Source organism: Python bivittatus, unplaced genomic scaffold (genome assembly GCF_059951505.1).
Source record: "Python bivittatus isolate LINGU-HERP-01145 unplaced genomic scaffold, Pbiv_v1 ctg000370_np1212, whole genome shotgun sequence".
Lineage (NCBI taxonomy): Eukaryota > Metazoa > Chordata > Lepidosauria > Squamata > Pythonidae > Python > Python bivittatus.
The window spans coordinates 1031139-1050774 of NW_028277062.1; the positions used below are offsets into that span (position 1 = coordinate 1031139).

The 19636-nt window shown below is 50.6% G+C and overlaps 1 protein-coding gene across 4 annotated transcripts; it reads right to left on the bottom strand.

Moving 5' to 3' along the window:
• Positions 1 to 2913: 2913 nt before the first annotated feature.
• Positions 2914 to 19557, bottom strand: JPH4 (junctophilin 4). Of its 4 annotated transcripts, XM_088142234.1 has the most exons (7): positions 18629 to 19557; positions 15979 to 17717; positions 15054 to 15176; positions 14387 to 14702; positions 9655 to 9773; positions 8421 to 9040; positions 2914 to 5133 (listed from the first exon to the last, which is right to left on the bottom strand). In XM_088142234.1, the coding sequence occupies exons 2-7, from the start codon at positions 16355 to 16357 to the stop codon at positions 5053 to 5055; spliced, it is 1638 nt and encodes a 545-aa protein (XP_087998360.1). In that variant the 5' UTR covers positions 16358 to 17717; positions 18629 to 19557; the 3' UTR covers positions 2914 to 5052. The 4 variants fall into 4 exon arrangements, with proteins under 4 accessions (XP_087998360.1, XP_087998357.1, XP_087998358.1 ...); XM_088142231.1 differs by having other exon boundaries at positions 2916 to 5133; positions 14387 to 15176; XM_088142232.1 differs by lacking the exon at positions 18629 to 19557 and adding an exon at positions 17843 to 18580 and having other exon boundaries at positions 2916 to 5133; positions 14387 to 15176.
• Between the last annotated feature and the right edge of the window lie 79 nt (positions 19558 to 19636).

Genomic DNA, 19636 nt, shown 5'->3' on the forward strand with positions numbered 1-19636 from the left:
TACGGCGATCGTCCTTCTAGGGCAAGGCCACGCCCCTTTCCTCCCGAAGTTTCACTCCACCATAGATTCAAAAATGTAGAGTTGACTGAACCACTTGTCTGACTTCCGGTGCTAGGAGCTTGTTTTAAGAGATGCTTTTTCCGCCTGCCGGGCGGAAATGAGAGATGCCCCATGGAAGAATAAAGAGGTATATTAGCAGTAGACCTCTCTCTTTCTCTTTCTTTCTCCTGTGCTTCCTTCCACCTGAAAAAAAGGATTTCAGGAAGAGAGTCCATGGATATTGTAACTCGGAATTGCTTTCAAATTTCTCTCTTCACCTTTTTCTGCGGGCTGCTAGATCAGGGCTGCCACAATTCTGAACTGAACACTAGGTGGCGACAAAGAGCTGCGTTTTCTGTATCTCTTGGGCGCCCTCTACTGGTTATTTGGCCCCCCTCTCCAATTTTATCCTCATAACAACCCTGTGGAGTAGGCTGCACTGAACCACAGTGTGTATCTGGCCTAAAGTCCCCCAAAGAACTTTTTCTCCTAGTCCAGCATCTTAACTCCTGCTGGGTAGATTGCACTAAGAGTATGAGAGTACTATTGAAGAAAGCGAGCGAGTCAGACGCAACCCTTGGTGACTCACGGTGCTGTTTTCTTAGCCCCAATACGGATGTGGTTTTCCACGGCCTTCTTTCAGGGTGTATTTTTTTTTTCAACTTTCCAAACTAACTTTGCAACCCTGGGATTTCCTAGTGGTGTCCCATCCAAATGCTAAAGAGATCTGACCCAGCTGAGCTTCCACACCCAGGCAAGTATTGCCTCCTGCTAAGGCATACTGAAGGAAGTAAATTTTTCAGTAGTGTTGAGAAACATATTCAGAAAAATGCAGTTGATCCTTATGCAGCTTGTGGGCATCGTGATGAGAACAGCATGATGGGGTAGATCAGTGTTTCTCAACCTTGGCAGCTTGAAGATGGGTGGACTTCAATTCCCAGAATTCCCCAGCCAGCTGGCTGGGGAATTCTGGGAATTGAAGTCCACCCATCTTCAAGCTGCCAAGGTTGAGAAACAGTGGGGTAGATTGATCTCTGGGGTGACCCAGCTACAGGACTCTTCTTACATTCTCACATCTACACTGTGGGGTGGAGGGGGGTGGTCACAAAAGATCTCTTCCTATCCTGGCTGAATTCAAAGGAGCAGCTGAGCCGCTGCGAATCTAGGCTAGCTCACCGCCATAAGGATCAGTTTCAGCCTGGATTTCCATAAGCAGGCAATGAGAAGATTCGTTCCAAAAATAAATGCATAACAGACTAGATTAGTGTAACATAGTTTGATTTGAAGCGGCTTACCATGGGGTGTGAACTCAGCCTGACTGGGTGGTTTACGTTTCTGTTCATTTATTTACAGAAAACTGGATAAACTGCCACTTGGACTCCAGGCGGTTTACTACCAAATAAAATCCATCCATTTAGCAAAATTCACATCATACAATAAAACAAAGACAACACTGACTAACTGAGGTAGCTCTAACACCATTACAGGTACCACAATTGGGACCAGCAACTTGGTTGTTCAGCGAAGCAGTGACTAAGTGAAACTGTGACTGTGCTTACAATCTTCCTTCAGCTTTCCTTTACTTTACAGACTTGCAAAGGTCATAAATGCGAGGAATGGTCATAAAGTTTCATCACCATCGTAACTGCGAACAGTCACTAACCGGGGTAGTCACTAAACAAGGTCTACCTGTACTGCCCAAATGCTGTGCAGGATAGCTAGCTTCGAGGACATGGGTAGGCGGGTCTGCAGGATGTGATCCAACAAGTGAAGATGCATCGCACATAAAAAATTGATGGAGCTTCCACCGCACTGTTGCAGCTGCCATCTTGACTTTTTTGACCACACCCTGCAGACAGCCCCGGACGGAGAGTGGGGGAGCTCTATACATTGGGAGACAAGGTGTGTGTGTGTGGGTGGGGCTACTGAGAAAGCATTGTCAGGCCCCACAGGTGGGGGGGGAGTACGTCTTCCCTTGAAGAGCGCATGGGACATCCAAATCTTGCATGTAGACTCTGAGCATGTAGGACTTTAAATCGGTCCTTTGAATTGGACCACACACTGATAAACGATGCATCCACCAGAGCAGTGTTTCTCAACCTTGGGAACTTTAAGATGGGTGGACTTCAACTCCCAGAATTCCCCAGCCAGCCATGCTCATCTCAAAGTTCCCACAGTTGAGAAACAGTGCACCAGACCATCAGCGTCAGATGGCAAAATCTGCTTTTCCCAGTGTACTGATGGGCTGCAGCATTGTGGACTGACCGTAGCGTCTGAGTCACCTTCAACGGCAGCCCTGCGTGCAGTGCATTACGGTAGTCTAGCTGCAAGGGGACGAGGGTGTCCCATGTTAAAAAAAAGAGGGGGGAGCGGCATCCATTGCCCCACTCCAGATGCCATTTTGACTTTTCCGACCCCCCCTCCCATTACAGACCACCGATTGACTGCGGTGTGTTTATTAAACTGGATTGGAAGCCACCTATCCTGGTCACTTGGGGAGAAACATGTGGGCCCCAAATATTGAAAAGGATGAACAAAAAGGAGACAATGGTTAAGCTAAGCTTAAATGGTTAGTGGATCAGTCACGCCGATGGGCTCATTATAGCTTGCACCACAAGAGACATTGTTCCCGATCTTAGGCCTATGCAAACCCCCATACACCCAATCGCACACACAAACAGACATACACACACACACACACACAGCTCTGCTCTACTTAACAATGACTTTTCACCCACATCCATTAACGCTTTTCCCATTAGTCCGCTCGCTCCGCACGTTTCAGCCTTAACGGCAATCCGGTCCGGTCATACCTGCGAGGAGTCCGACGTAGAATTTCTCGCCAATGAAACACTGCGTCCAGGTGTGTTTTTTTTAATTAATATATTTTATTAAATTATTTTTTTCCTGCAAGACTTATTTAAGGTTTGTTTTTTTTTTCCTCAATCCCAAAGACACGAAATAAGAAATATCCAGTCGAAAAGGCAAACGAAGAAGTAGAAGGAAGGGCGGGAAGGGAAATTTTTCGGACCAAGGCCGGCGCAAAGCACGGGAAGAAACGGGACAGGCAGTAGAAAATCGTACAGAAGGGTTATTATTATTATTCATATTATTTTTCCTGTTTTTTTTTTCTCGGCTATACAGACATTCTCAGTATACACAGCACGCAGCAAAGGGTCAGTCACGTCCTCATGCAAGATCCGGAAAAGGGTTGAGGGGAGATTCCTTGGGGAGGAGACCCATCGTAGACCAAAGGACCTCCACCAGCAGCAGCATCAACATCTTTTCGTCTTCCTCCGGGGGCCCTCGAGCCTCCTCTGTCGTTCCAGGCACCCACAAAACGAAATGAGGGAGGGGCCCCCAAGCCACCCCCTAGAGAAGCCCTCGTTTGTACAGCGTTTGCCCTTAAAATGCCTCTCCTGCTATCTGCAAGGCAGCACTTCCTGTATTGCACACGATGCAGCCTGGAAAATGCGGAACGGCCCCGTTTGTCCCGCCATCGCAGGCCCTTTGCTATTGCACGTTTTTCTTTCCAAAGGCACAACTTCTTGGGTTTGCGTTCTCCCCCACTGGGGTCAACACTCACCCTCTAGAAGGCAAATTATCTCTCCTTTCCCCCCACCCACCCCCCACGTCAGCTCCTTCCAGCGTCCAGCCCGTCGCAAGGTGGGACTCGCTTCCTGCACCGGTTGATTTCCTCGTGGAAATAGGTTCAGGGTGCACCGTTAAGGTGCTTCATCCAGTGTTCTGCCATTTTTCCATCCCCAGGATTCAGGGCTGGAGGGATCCCAAGGAGATTCTCCCCTTCAGGGAGCAGACACCCTACTTTTTTCTTAGACACCCTTCTCTTCCCCAAAGAGGCCTTTGCTGGTTTGGTCCAGCAACGCCCCCTTTTCCACACCCGAATCTCCCGTTTGTGGGAATCGTGCAATTCCCTGTTCATGAAGTCCTTTTCTCCCCAGCAGCAGGAATCTCCCATTCACCCTCTCATGAATTTATAGTTTTTTTTCATTATTCAAATGCTGCGAGAAAAAGGTTTATAAAAGCATAAATAAAAAGGGTTTCTAGTTGTTTGCTGTTGTTTCTTCTTTTTGTCTGGTTTTTTTTGTTGTTGTTGTTGGTTTGTTTGAAAAGAAGGTTCCAGTTCCCTCAAGGAAAGGGGGGGGGAGTTTTTTAAAAAGGCAGACGGAGAAATAAAGAATATGGAAGAAAACAGAGAGCAAGACCAAATGTGTTCTCCCCCCTTCCAACAAACGCTCCCCAGTTTGCACCAGTCTAGTTTGCACCTTCTCTAGTTGGGAAGGACATCTGTTTTCTCATTCCAGAATAGCATCTATCCCGTGGAGGTGGGAATACGGGGGGGGGGGGGGGGAATCCGCCTTCTCCACACTTCAGAAACTACCTAAAAGGGAGAGAGAGAAAAAGGATGCTCTTGTGTGTTGAAATGGGTTCCTAAGGCTGGGGTGGTCATTGGGGTGGGGGGAAGAATCCTGAACCAACATCTTCGGTTTGCAGAGGGATGGGGGGTGTAACTTCCTAGCAAGCAGACCAGCAAGCAACTTGAGATTCTCCCTAGTCCACAGCCCTAATATTTAATTCTCCGCAGGGCCAAATTCCTCCTTGGGTCCTGGTCCAGTTCTACTACGTGCCGCCTTAGAAAGGCAACCATTAACCAACCGTTCCACAATGAAGTGAAGAAGGGAGAGTACCCCTGGATGAAAAAAACAGATGAGGCAGGGAAAGGAGATGTTCGTTATTTGGGGGGGGCAGCCAAGAGGGGGCAAAAAATCAAAATCTCCAGTAGAAAGAGAGCCCTTTATATGTAAACGATCTAGAAAGTTTATAGATAAGAGGCAGCCAGCGTTGGGCGGGTGATTAAAGACGTGTGAAAAAAGAGACGGGGGGGGGGAACGGGGGGGGAGAGAGGCAGAGATCAGAGTTTGTTATCAAACTTCTTTGGGGGGTAGGAGGAAACAGGGTCAAAAGTGGGCCTCCTGCCTCCATCATCTCGTCTCAAGCAAGGAGGAGTGAGAACAGGTAAGCCAGGCTCACGTCGATCAGCAGGACCGCGGCGACCACCAGCACGTGAGCTCCCTGCAAGAGAACAGAGGGAGAATCAAGACCACCGTGGCGCCAGGCGGGGTGGACATCGGATCCAGAAGCAGCAGCGACGTCAACCGCCACCGGCTCTCCACAACGGGGGGCTACCAGGATGCTGGGATGAAGCCTCCTCCCCGATGTCTGCCTTTAACACCGGTCTTTCTGTGCTGCTCTCCCTGCCCCCCCCCCCATGGCTCCAGCCCAGGACCAACTTGCTGGATCAGCTCGGAGCTCAGACACGTCCCTTTCTCCCAACGGGGTGCCCTTGAAGCGCTGGGGCCAACCCCCCGGGGCCCCCCGCGCCAGGAAGACCACCCTGGGCACCTGGTTGGGGAAGGTTGGCTTAGCTGGACCCGTGACCTGGCTCTTCCACCGTGGCATGTTCCAGAATTGCCCCCACCCTACGAAAATGCCTCCTCCCTGGGAAGAAAGGAGGAGGAGGAGGAGGAGTTGTTGTTTCCCCCCAGCCTTGCAGACCGTGCTACGCCTGTTCTTTTCAAGTGTGCAAGCTGTACTATTGTCCAACTGCAAGAAAATTCTTCCTGAGCAAGCACTCCAGCCTGCTACGTGCAGTCACATCCGATGGGGTGGGGAGGCGGGTAATGTATGGGATACAGATGTAAGGGTGGGGGAGGGGACGTCCCCTGAAGCGCCCAGGTCTGCTAGGCGCCCGCGTGGCTTTTGGCAACGACAGCACCGGGCTAATGTTGTCCTTGGCACATCCGCCAGGCTACCGGATAACTTTGGGCCCTGCGTTGCTGCTTCCCCCTCCCCTCCCCGGCTCCGAGACCTCCCCCCCCACCACTGTTCAAGCGCTGGATTATTGATGACCTGCAGTCCCGCCTTCCAGCGATTCCCAGCACCCCCCACTGCGGCTCTGTCAGTGGGGCAGGGCCCGATGCTGCAGTGGAGAAGGCGGGACCAAAAAGGATGCTGCTGAAGAAAAGATGCCGGTTGCTTAGAGACGGGAGGAAGGCAGCTAGCCAATCCCCAGTGGGAGCTGGTGGTTAGGTCCCCCGCCCCCCCCCGTCCCGCCTGCATCCTATTCCCAGTCGGATTCCAGGTCCAGGAGGAAGGGGGGGAGGCAGATTTTAAAAAGGAAACAGCAGCCCTGCTCTGAAATCGGGGAGAAAGGAAGAAGGGCGTCCACCGTGAAAAGCTCCTGGGGGTGGGGGGAGTCCCAGGAGGGAGATAAAGCCACGCTTTGCTTGCCAACAAGGGAGGGGGGGCAGGAATATGTTTGGAGATCCAACTTTGAGTCCTATGAACAGGCAGAGGGGAAGAGAGAGGATGGGGGACGTTTTGAATAAGGACTCCTGGAGTCCTCTCTCCCTGCGGATGCAAAAGGGAGTTTAGTCCAGAATGCAGGGAGGGGGCAGGCGCCTTGTGGAAAAGCAGGATATTTTATCCGGTGGGTTCCAGGAGAGGTGGTGGATCTCAGCGGACTGTGTAGGTGAGGCAAAAGCCGGGATGAAACTGCAGGGATTCTGCTCACGCAGGGCAGATGGGTTTATGGCCCTGTTTTCGCTTCGGGTGTGTTGAGGCTCCTTGCAACGTGGGGTGGGGCGGGGTTGCAGAAGCTGCAGCCTTCCTCTGACCCCCCGCAACTGCAGTTCCGGGGTGCGAATGCTGAAAATTGGCAGCATAGATCCCGCTTATGTTTAGGAGGAAAGACCCATTTACAAGGCACAGGTGCAACTTGGAACGTTTTGGGCTTGATTGTAGGGTGATGGGTCAATCTAGGCCAGTGTTTCTCAACCTTAGCAACTTTAAGTGGAGTGGACTTCAACTCCCAGAATTCCCCAGCCAGCATGGCTGGCTGGGGAATTCTGGGAGTTGAAGTCCATTCCTCTTAAAGTTGCCAAGGTTGAGAAACACTGATCTAGGCCATTGGGTGAGTTTATAGCAACACAGATTGTTCAGATTCAACTCAGAAAATGAATTCCTGCATTAACCAAATTGAGTGTGCTATGGGAACAAGGTTAAAAATAAGAAAAAAATTCCCTGAGTCTAGGAAAACCTTGAAAGTCCCAGCTCTGCCCGTCATGGCAAATGTAGCTGTGGGTACCATCTTGACATTTTGATGCCTGCCCCCGACACCCTTGATTTGCATCAAAAATTGCTGATCCACAGAGCAAGAGAAAGCTAAAAGGTCCAACATCCAAGTTCCTGCCGCCACAAGGCATGATTCACACATCTCACTAAACCGTGGTTAGGTTCACGCCTACTGTTAAGCCATAAACCATGGTTTACAAATTGCAATACAAAAGCCACAGCCCAACAAAACGGGTTATGGCTTAGCAAGGGGTGAACTAGATCACTTTCTACTTGTATCCTGGGGTCTTTAAACAGACAGACGTTCGTCCACCCAATATGCAAAGCTGTGATTTGCTATTGTGGTTTAAATTGCCATTAGCTGATTTCTCACAACACGAAGACACAGGCAAGCAAACCTTATTTTGACCGAAGCATCTGCTGTGGACCTAGACAGATCGCCCTGTGCTTTTAACAGCTGCCTGACAGGCAGAAGTCCAACTGATTCAGTTTCCCACAGTATTTGGGATTCACTGATCAAAGGCTCCCTCCAACCCCCAGCTTCCGCCAGAGCTATAAAACACGGAAACCTTTGGTGCAAAACACAAGATGGGATGGACAAGTTTTGTGGGCCCTCCTGAGGTTGGGCTCCAACGCCTATCATCCCTAGCCAGCACTGGCCAGGAGTCATGGGAATGAGTCCAACACGTTAGATTGGACCAAGTCATTTGCAGAATTTCCAGAAACCCAAACATCGCTTTGCGTTTCGGGACCCGACTCCCAAGAATCCTAGCTACACCTCAGAGGATTCAAGATCTCATCTGAATCTGTTTCCTTCTTGTGGGAAGGGGGCACTGGAGAGAGCTTGAGATGGAGTGTGTGCAGGGGGGGTAAAAAAAACTCAAGATGGGGGCCTCCACCATGTGGTTCTGCTTTGATTGCATGGTGGTGGCCCCCATCTTGAGTTTTTTCGACACCTCCTGCACACAGCCTGCCCTATTGGCAGGTCTCCAGCATCTTTAGAGGTTCTTCTTCCATCCTCTGCCACCAGATCTTCTTCCCTGGAGATGACAGTCTTGCTCCTGGACATTCAGCTCAGCTCTAAGGCATTGGGCATGGTGCTTTGGGGCAAAATGGAACCACCCGCCTAGACTTGCTAGTGCTATCGCAAACCCTACCCAGGCTAGCCGAGGAAGAACCGAATGTAAGGTGTCCCACCCTCCCTTCCATCCATTTAGCATCCTTACCTGTCTCCCCCTTCGGACTGCTTGCAGGCTCTCTCCTCTCTCCAGCATAAGAGAAGGTCCATGCCATTCCTCGTTCTTCACCTCTGTGCTCACAGGAGCTCCCGAGGGTGCCGGATCCTCCTGGATCCCCCCAGGATAAGTCTTAGAAACGGTCCCTTCTTCCTCCTCTTCCTCCTCCTCTTCTCGGAGGCTGCCCGAGCTGCCGCTGGCTGGGCTGCCCGGCTGAGGGTGCTGGGGGACCCTCTCGTAATCTTCTTCCTCCGCTTCATAGCTGCTCAACTGTCCCTGTTCCTCCTCACCCTCCCACAACCCCTCGGGAACGAGCCGCGGTGTCCGAGACGGGAAGCTACCCCTGGAACCCCACTCATCCTCCACATCAGAGGCCTCGGGGAGGTGCTGGCGAGGACCCCCATTCTCCAAGGGGGGCCAAGTCCGCCGAGGGTCCCCCCGCCAGGGTTGCAACGGTGTGGGTGGGTAGCTTGGCGGTAAGCTCGGGTCTGGGGTAACGTCAGAAGGGGTGATGCCGTTCTCGTAGACGCGGGGACTGTTGTACTCCTGGAAATCAGGGTCGGTGCCTTCTGAATCTAACCGGCCTCGCGGCTCTGGGGAAGGAGAAGGGGCTGGCAGTTAAAGAAAGAAGAGACAGATATGAAAAGCTCTGGATTCAAGAAAGACGGGTCGTGGAAATCGCTTTCATGTCATGTTCTCCCGCTTTCGATAAAAAGGGAAAGGTAAGGAGGAAGATAAGAACGGGGGCTATAATAGAAGCGATGCTGGTATTCATTAATGACACCCCAGTTAGATTCTACAGCAGTGTGTTTCAACCTTGGCAACTTGAAGATGGGTGGACTTCAACTCCCAGAATTCCCCAGCCAGCCATGCTGGCTGGGGAATTCTGGGAGTTGAAGTCCACCCATCTTCAAGTTGTCAAGGTTGAAAAACACTGTTCTACAGCAACATCAATGTATGTGGCACATTACTGATCCCAGGAATGGACAATTGGGTTAAGAAGGGAATTGAGGACTTAGGAAGTCTTTGGGAGGGGAGTAGAGGTACGTGTCATGTTTGGGAGATGGGACCATGCAGTAAAAACCCATTGATTCCTTGGACCTTCACCACCACCACCACCCAGCCAAAACAACTCCCCATTCTCCAGGCAACATCTCGGGCTGGATTTTCAAGGAGGCAGAAGATCCTTACTTCTGGAAGGGGAACCACCATGCAAACATCTCACCTGAATCAGCTAGAATAGGTTGTAATTCTTGGGCCACAATCTTGGCCAAGCGGGAGGCTTCCAGGGCCTTCTCGGCTGCCCCAAGCGCTGCAGCCGCCTTCAGACGAGCATCTGCAGCCCTGAGGTGGAGATGGAGAGAAAGCTTTGGGATCAATGGGGAAAGAAGGTCCTTTCTAAAACCCCTCCTTCTAGGGTGACCCCTCTGTGATATCCACCCTGAGCTGGTAAATGGTACCCAGCTGGGCTAGGAACATCTCAACCAACGTGGCCTCCATTAATCCTCACTCTTAGGCTCTCCCTTCGAGGTTGATCCTCAGCTTCAGATCTGGACTTGCTGAACCCTTTCCTGTAATTTTCAGAACACGTTGTGGGTTTTCTTCACAACTTTGTTCAACCACAGGAGCCGAAGCTGTTGACTAGCAAGGCTGAGCTTTATGATCCATGCCACAATTAGCATCTATTCCAACGTCTGCCATTTGTCCTGGAATAAATGGCTGGAGGAACCCCCCAAATATTGAAAAACTTGGAAAAATATTTTCACTGGCACATTCCATTTCCATTTTGCCTAGTCTTCTTCTTGTTGTTATTATGATTATTATTTAATGTATTCAACCCAATACATTGGGCAACAGGGCTAGATCACAGGACTTTGATAAGGCATTTCCAGCAGCGACACAAAACTATAATTCTGATGGCTTTGGGGGAAAGCCGAGATCTTTTAATTAATTTGAAACTAGTTTATTTTATTTTTTTTTCCGTTGGTTGGTAGCCTTCCAAATGTCTTGGACTCACTCAGCATGGTTGGGAATTGTAATCCAGCCTGTCTGGAAGACAGATGCAAGGTTTGTTGAGGATAAACGTCTTAATTAACTTTGCCTTATCTTTAGAGGGGGCTTCTCAGAACAGGAGATGAAGCTAAAAACGAATTGGGGTCCCTTCTTGTGAAGTTCCAGGCACTATCTCAGCACGCTATACCATCATAAGGTTTATTGGTTTGGACATACCATGTTATCTGAATATGGCAATTCAACTTCGTTAACCATGTTTGTTAACCTGCCTAATTCATAGAAGCACAGAATTGTGGAGTTGCAAGGGACCAGAAAGGTCCTCTAGTCCAGTGTTTCTCAAACCTGGCAACTTTAAGACGTGTGGACTTCAACTCCCAGAATTCCCCAGCCAACATGGCTGGCTGGGGAATCCTGGGAGTCGAAGTCCACACGTCTTAAAGTTCCTAAGGTTGAGAAACATTGCACCAGAGCATCTTTAACGCAAGGGAAGACAGCTCATGCTCCCTGGGAATCACACCACTGAATTTTGGCAATAAATTCTTAAGAAATAGAGGCAAGATTGCATCCAGTTTTGAAAGCGCGGGGTGGAATTAAAACTTTAAAAGATGTGTATATCGCCTTTTAAGCTTAATGCACCAAAAAAGAAAGTCTGAATCCTTAGACAACCAATTTCCCCCCCCCCCCCCCCCACACACACACACCAGGAATCCCTTTCCTGTCTGCACATTTTGGTGCTATGAATAAGTTGCTCACTGCAGCTTTCCTTTGTTCCCCCCCCCAAAAAAAATGTTTTAAAAGGCTGCCCCCTTGTTTAAGGGTTACCAAGGATGGGGAAAAGCTCTCCCTGGAGAGATGCATCGAGTTTCCTCTATTTTGTGTTAAGCAAGACTTGGAAACCTCATTTGCTCAGATTCTTAGCCTCCCACCAACTTGCTGGCTTAAGAGTGTATTAACCTGACACAGCCGTTTTAGCATCTTATAGCTTATAATTATAAGTTCTCTAGCATTGTGGCTTTTTTATCTCGGTAATTTTCATTACATGTTGTTCTTGCTATGTTTCCCCCCTCCCTTTTTTGCAAGCTTTGGCACACCAATTCTACAGGAAGGAGGGAGAAACGTGGATTGTTATCAACTCTGTATCTCGCAGCTGTTCAGTCCTGCCATTCTGCACCACTATCAGCTTCCTGGAGGCCTGTGAGTAATCCTACGGGTGTTGAAGGAGCGTGTAACTCTGAGGAAAAATGCACCCCTTCTAAAGTTGTGACCTGCCAAACAAATCGCTTTGAACTTTGGGCGAATCCTCTCTCAGACCAATTTAGAACAACAGGTTTTTGTTGCGTAAGCATCACACAAACAGAAGGGGAAGGTGCCATCACAAAAGCCAGCCCAGGCCCACTTAGTGCCCGCTGGTTTCTTATGGTCTTGCGGTCCAGCACAGGGTTTGCGGTGGCTTTGCAACATCCCTTGTGCAATTTAGACTGCGTCTAAGTATGGAAAATACTAAGTTCTGGAACTTACTGCTTCAGGATTTAAAAACTCTCTGCTGGCTACTTAGCTTCTGTAGTTAGACGCCATTATTGTGTTTAAATTTTTGTTTGGGGGCCAGTCATTTTATTCTGGCTTTGGTTTCAGGAGTTAGGTTGGAAGACTTCAGCTGAAACCAGCCTCTGCCTGTCTAGTGTAAATTCAAGAATTTAAGGTGAATGACTTTGCTTTCTAGTACGTCCCAGTTTTTTTCTAGAAACCGTGTAGTAAAAAGATGTCCACAGGGGGGTAAAAGAAGTCAAGGTGACGCATGGAAGAAAGGGGTGGGGCTATGGCTACCATCTTGGCTTTTGGGACCCCCACCCTGCAGAAACCCCTGGTTTTCTCAAAAATAAGCCTCCTTCCCTGCCACCCCCTGCAAATGGACGTCAATAACTTCATGAGGAATTTCACCCATGACGATTCTGCCATGACTTGAAACTCTCCCTTGATAAATGAGAACCATCTAATCTTTCTGGATGGGGGCAGCACCACCTGAACCCCTGCCATAAATCCATGCACAGCGCTCCCCCCCCGCACTGAATATTGATACATACCCCCAGGTCTTAGTTTTCTCCAGCCTTAATTCCTCGTGGACATGTGGCTGGGATTTAAGCATGCCGTCTTAAGAGTCACCTAACCCCAGTATATTTCAAAAAACCCTTTTAAGCCCAAAGAAAAGGGGGGAAAAAATCAATTATTACTGCAATGTTTCCACAGGGCTCTGCTTGGATACACCCCCCCTGAGCATGTTTGGGTCCTTGCAATCTGCCCTCCACCCGTCCCCCACATAGCACCTGGCTTGCATTCACCCACGCAACCTGCATCCTAGCTTGTTTATGTACACTGGCCCTCCTCTTCACTGTCAGGTCCTCTTGTTTCCATGTCTCTAAGCTCTCCTCCCCACCCAGGGGTGGGGGCGGGGGAAACACCAACATTTCTTGATCAGCCCCACGCCTGTATCTCCTTCCCATGGACGACTTTACCTCACTGCTTCCCCTCCTGCTTCTCTCCATCCCACCCCAGCCTCGGTCCATGCCCGTAGGATGCTGCGGCTGTTGCCATAGCAGCCGCTAGCCAATCACCTTGCCATTGCCCAGTTGCCTAGGAGACCAGGCAGCCTACACCAGGAGCGGGCCTTTTTACACACACACAAACACACAAACACACACATATACCCTCACCTATAGCTTTACACAGAGAGAGATGGAGAGAGAGAGAGGCTGGATTAAGGGACAGAAAGGAAAGTGGAAAGAAAATGGATATAAAAGAAACATTTAAAAAGAAATCAGGGTAGAAAAAGATAGGGAAAGAGTGGGGGGGGGGGATGAAAAAGGCAGAGCAGGAGGACGGAAAAGAAAGATGGATAGAGGTGGAAAAAAGGCGAGAGAAAAAAACTGGCAGCCAGCTTTAGAAAATTGCATCAATTCATTTTGTTTTCCTTCATCTTGGAGGCTGGAGCCAAAGTCTACTCCTAATACCTTTCAAATAGGAAACACACACACACACACACACACACACACACCAACAAGGTCAGCCCTTTTCATCTTTTCCCACCAGCCACACATTATTTTTATAATGAATTTTCCATCTGGGAGGCCCGCTAATGATGGATTTTAAGGCAGATGCCCCCAAATCTGCCTGGACCCCAGAATGCAGGAAAGGGAGCCTCTTTTAAAATGGCTTCCTGCCTGGGAGGGAGGAATTATCATCTTGAGCCACTGGAGCACGTTTTCCGAGGAACCAATTTCATTCCAATAAATATTTTATTTTGGAATAAAATTGGTTCCTTGGAAGACACACTCCCAGACTCCTTCTAATTTTTGGCTCCTCGAGACAATTTTGATCTCTCCTCCTACAATATCAGAAAAAATCCAGACTGAAGGAGGCTGGTCTAGATAGGCTTTCCAAGACAGCAGGCTGGTTTCTCAGCGGAGAAAAGGAATTTGGAAAAAAGGGGTTAAAAAAAAGGTTGATTGGCTGCAAAGGCCAGGTAGGTCTTAATTTAAAGCAAGGCCCTCATTCCTAGCTCACAACACAGTCCTTGGTGTACCACCTAAATATGCCCCAGCAACTTCACTCCTGTTCAGTAGCTGCTTGACGCCCCTTCATCCTTCTCCAAGATCTTCAACTTGAAGTTTGTTTCAGTTCGAGGCCAGGGCCCCGTTCAAATTTGCATACATCTTCTTACGTTCACAGGCTTCAATGAGCCTCTTCGTTTTGGGGACCTCTCACAAATTGAGTCACCCTCCCTTCCGCTCGCATTCTGAAGACTCCTTCTTCATTGCAAGTCAACCTTCTCCCCTGTCATCTCTTGAACGAGACCATTAGTGAAAGAGTTTGCAGGATTGTGCTGCCTTCTTCCCACCTCCAGGGCCGTCCCCCCAACTCCCCCTTCCATAACCCCTCTTTCCTCTTACCTGGCTATGGCGAGTTCTTGCTTCTGACGGGCCATGCTGACCGCCCTTCTGGCCACTTCTACAGCTCGGTCCACTTTCTCTTTGACTTTGCTCCGGCGAAGCGGGATGAGGTTCTTCACCTTACCACTCACCAAACGGTTGAGCTTGTACTTCCCCTCTTCTTTGGAGCCGTCGGGGTAGGTAGTGCGCCCGTACCCATGTCGTCGGTTACCCAACCACTCGCCCTCGTACCGCAGCCCGTTGGAGCGGCGACTCACCCCGTAGCCACTGCGCCGGTCCGCCCGCCATTCTCCCGCGTAGACCTCAGTGGAAGAACCTTCAATGGTCAGAGTTGAAGGCAGCTCAGGAGGTTCGGTCTCGGCATAGCTGAGCGTGGTGGCCTCGCTTCCTGCTGAACTTACCCCTGCCTCGCTCTTGAGGGACCCTCGCTTGCTGCCCAGGGAGGCTTTAGATTCAGCCCTCCGTACTCTTAGCCCACTCAGGAGCAGGGAACGCCGAAAGAACCCCCCACTTTTCTTCTTGGCCCCCTTGGGGAAATCTGGGTCTCCAGGAAAAGCTAAGACAAAACCACCCCTGGATCCTGAGGCAGGGCTGTCCCCAGGGAGTGGCGGAGGAGGCAGAGAAGGAGGAGGGAGTGGTACAACAGGGGCATTAGGATCTGCCTCACTGTGGAGAGATTCCAAGGAGGTCCGGTGTGGGGAGCGCACCAGGGTGGCTTGACGGTATGGGACACTCTGGCGCACTCCATATCCATGACGCTTGCCAGACTGCCACTGGCCCTGGTAAGTACCTGCAATGGAGGGGAAAAGTGAGGTCAACCAGGAGGACTAGAGGAATGTGGAGGACATGCGGCAAGAGGTTGAAAAAGGGATGCAAGAAAAGGAAATACAGGTCCAGCTGAAGAGGACCATGAAGGCGTTCTCAGGCCTACCAAGAAATAAGAACCATCTTGCTGCATGAAAACTGGGTCAAGGATCCCATATGTTAGTGTCGGGGGACCTTGGAGAAAAGTCAGGGATGAGGTCCAAAGACCTAACATGAGTGTTTTCACAAGAAGATCTGAGGGTTTCTTTAAGGAAAAAAAGGTGGGTAAATGTCATCAACGGGATTTAATTCATTTTGTTTTGCCTCCTATTGTTCTTTCAAGGGACTTCCAAGATGAGTTTTTTATTCCCACGTTTAAAATGGTAGGCTTTCTTGAAGGTGAACATGCAGTGTGTTTGGGGAAACTCACTACATTTTATGGCCAAACTGAGTTTGAAACTCTGCGATGAAACCTGACCACCTTTTATGGACCACATCACTACCACCACCCCATTATCTTGGGACGGACAGATGGTGTGCTCGAGAGACGTCTAGGTGAAGAAATGAAGCAACAGTATGTGAAAAGTGTGTGAGAGAGGTGGAAGGAACCAGGGGCTTCTCTAGTTGCCTGTGCAACCAGCTAAAGGAGGAGAACTGGAAACGGGCATTCTCTCACTGGCCCAGTGGACCGAGAAAATGGGATTAGTGGTGTGACACTTGGACCACAAGACCAAGAATGAACAATGGAGTGGACCCCTACCCCTTCTTGTCATGTTCTGCCAGCTCACCTCCATCAGCGTACGTTTCCATGCCGTATCCATCCTGTAGACCTTCACGCCACACGCCTTCATAGATGACTCCCGAGTGGCTTTCCCAGACGCCCAGGTGCCCCTTCAGCCCATGGCACCACTCGCCCTTATAACTCCACTTGCTTTTGCTCTCTGTGCCCAGACCGCTGCGTTTGCCCTGGCTCCAGTAGCCCTGGTAGGTGTTCCCGCTGGGCCAGGTATAGACGCCCAGAGACTCAAAACCACGGCTCCAGCGCCCGCTGTACTCCCCCTGGGCTCCGGGGCCTGTGCACACGCCGTAGCCATGTGCCCGGCCCTCTTCCCAGTCACCCACATAGCAGCCTCCATCGTCAAACTCGAACCTGCCTCCGTTGGACATTCATGTAACGTTTCTCCCCGGCCAGTCGGGCTCCAGTTACCTCCGAGTCCCCATGCGCATCTCTGCTCTGCGTCTAAGTTCCTTCTACATGGTTTTGCTCCACCCAGACAAAATTCAGCCCTTCATGTCTCCTTTTTGACAGCCAGACATCTGGCAGCCTTCTCTGGCTGGGAGGCCTCCAGTTAGTGTGGCAGAACTGCGGTTCAAACTTTGCTAATGCCGCCTCCTTTTGCTTTCTTGGGGCAGTAAACAGAGAAGGACCAACAAGCAAACAGAAGACTTGTTGGCAGAGCCACTGAGTTCTCCGTTTGCTGAAACAGAAAGAAACTAGCCGTAGGGCGAGGCCAATATTAGCGGTAATGAGCACACGGTAGAGTTATGATTATATTAAAGTTTACAAAAGTCACCGGCATGAAAGTGCAAAAAGCAATTTTTAAAAGAACCCTTTTTCTGTCTGTGAACAGTCCTGTGGACTCATCTGAGTACAGATCACGGCTCTTCCTAGTTTATAAGAACCCCAAAGAGTCTTCCAACTACGAGTGAAGCGAGAGTTCAGGAGTTATCTGACAGAATTACAAGCTGATCAAGACTCAGTGTTCTCTAGTTAGAGGTCCATAGTGTTTGAAGAGCTGTTGGACAACCGGAATACCAGAAGGCCTGAGTTTCTGTCATCTGAAGAAGAGTCTGGTGGACCTACAGATGATTCAGGTTCCTCTTTGACTGTAGGCATACAAGAGCTCCCTAGCAAAAGGGAGTTTGTATTTCTCTGGCTAGCACCAAGCATGCTAGTTCCTAGAAGAACTTCATTTTCATGATTCTTCCAGTTCTTCGGCAGCAGGAGACAACCATTCAGTCGCTTGTTTCGGTTTCACAAGATGTTCCACAGCTCATGGCACAGGTTGGACAGAAGGATGGAAAACGTACAGGCCTGGACGTCTTTGGTTGAGAAGCCTATGGTGGCCTGGATCACAGAGTTGCCACAGGACAACTCAGTGGTGACTTGTGGACAGAAGGGAGCCTGAAGGTGGGTCCCCAACTGCAGCTGGCCATGAAGGGACGGTGATGCTGCATTAATGGTGGGCGAGAGACTCCCAATGTCCTCAGCTTCACTTCTTGAGCTGTTCTTGGTGTTAGGAGGCCATCAGTGAAGGGAGGTTGTGGAATTCTGTGTCTACAAGCATCTGTGGCATCAGACAGGAGAGTGGGTCCCGGGGTTTTTCTCGCTAGGGCCCAGACGGGCTCATCAGGAGCAACTCAGAAGCAATCTACACCATTCCCACGCTCGGGCAGCCTCTTCCAAGGGTGGAGAGGCAGGAAAGTTGGTGAGGAATACCACGTGGTACAAAAAGTAGGAGACAACCTGCATCAAGAGACACAGGGATTAGGCAAACCCAAGTGAGCTTGGCAAAAGGTGGGGACAGAGACGGAGAGAGGGGCAGAAAGAAATTAAGGAGCAAGGAAATTGAGGAAGCTGTAAAGATTCACCTCTGTGTCCGTTCGGTGCTCCGTATTGGCAGTCAAGACAGAAAACAACTCATAAAAGGTTCCCTCCTACGGGAGACAGATGTGCTCCAAAATGTACACACGCACACAGTCCACTTTTGTAAACAAGGACCACAATCAAATGTGTTCACAACAGAAGGCAGGTTGACATCACTCTAGAAAGATCACACATGCGCGTGAGCACACGCATGCATAAGGCACTCCAGTGGGTCTTTTTCAAAGCAGGGCTCCCCAGCTCACATACAGGCACGCTGCAGAAGGAAGCAGGAATTCATGCTAAGTCAGCATAAGGCTGCACACACTCACGTATCTAGACATGTGGACATACAAAATAACATTCCAGGAAGGGTGTAGACATGGACCTGTGTGCCCATCTCCCTGCCATTGTTATGAGCTGATCACTCTTACACATACAGGCGATAATTTAAGTCAGCTGCAGAGCCCGCCTCAGACAAAATTTGTCCCACATTCGTGCAAAAAGGGAGGAATCCGGAGCAAGACGCTAACCGCCCAGCATTTCCCACCAGTTTCCACAAGCATGAAATATCCACAATAATAAAACGCCAGGGGAAGAGAAGCCGCCCTGCAGACAGAGAGAAATCTGCAAAGGAAAGCCCTTTGGGGCTTCGGAGAGCATCCTGTGGTGGAGGAAAGAGAACGGGTCTCGTTTAATTTAACGACAGCTGCATGCAGAAAAATGAAATGCAACAACTCCTCGGTTGCCCGGACACGCCACAGAGAATATCCAAGAATAATTTCCACACTTACCCGGTGTTTATTCTTGAAACAACCGAGGGGGGAAAAGCCACACGCCAGCTGCTGGAAATGCAAGATGCGATTCACAGACACACCCAAGCCTTCAGCAAGTGGATGGATGGAGAGAAATCTCCGCCGGGAATACCGCGGGTGGGGGGCAGGACAAAATACAGCCCCATGGAGAGAGCGGAAGGGGGAGGGGGAAAGCCCGCCGGACCCGCAAAAGCGAGGCAGAAACGGAGCCAGGCTGAAATGGATCAGCGAAAGCTCGAGGAGAGGCAGATTAATAGGTGGAGAGATCCGGAGGAAATAGCACGGGACATCGCTGGAAAGGGGCGGGTGGGGGAGGCAGGAAGAGTGGCTGGAAGCGTCAGCTGGAAAGGGGGAGAGCGAGAGGGGGAAAGGAGGCGAGCAGGAGAGCTGGGGACCTTCGCGGCGACAGGAGCGGACCTGAATCAGCGCAGAAAGGCCCCCGAAGGCGCTCACCGGAGACAAAAGCGGCGGCGGCGGCGGCGGCGGCGGCGGCGGGCGGGGGGAAGCCCTGATCCGCGCAGCGGGGAGGCGGCAGGCAAAGAGGGAACGGGCTGGGGCACTCTTCCCGGCCCGGCCCGGCCCGGCGGAACAGCGAAAAACGGGAAGACCCTTCGGAAGCGGCGCCGGCTGGCCCGGAAGGAGGACCAGGAGGGCTTTGGGGGAGCTCTCCTGCCCGCCCGCCCCCCGCCAGGAGGGAGATCAAATCAGAAGGGAAGAGGGGAAAACCAGCTGGGGCCAAGGGGGAAGAAGTGGACGGAGATACGGGGGACAAGGGGGTGATTCTGAAGCAGTGGGTGCCTGGCTGAGGGGCTGTGGCCGGAAAGTCCCTCGGGGATGGGGAACAGGTGGGGGGGAGCCCAGGAAGGGGGCACTGTGCTATTAAAAGGGGAGTCTCCTGGGTACCCAATCCGGCCCCCCGCCCAAATGTGGGTGGCAGCATCGGAACATCAGGAAAAGGGGGGTATCTGCTCCTCTTGCAGAACCCCT

Excerpts from the sequence above, each read along its gene's own strand:
- JPH4 (XM_088142231.1), bottom strand. The coding sequence starts at position 16,357 with ATGTCCAACGGAGGCAGGTTCGAGTTTGACGATGGAGGCTGCTATGTG. Across the intron at positions 9,774-14,386 it reads CAAGAACTCGCCATAGCCAG|GGCTGCAGATGCTCGTCTGA; the intron begins GTAAGAGGAAAG and ends TCTCCACCTCAG. Across the intron at positions 5,134-8,420 it reads CAGTCCGAAGGGGGAGACAG|GGAGCTCACGTGCTGGTGGT; the intron begins GTAAGGATGCTA and ends GTTCTCTTGCAG.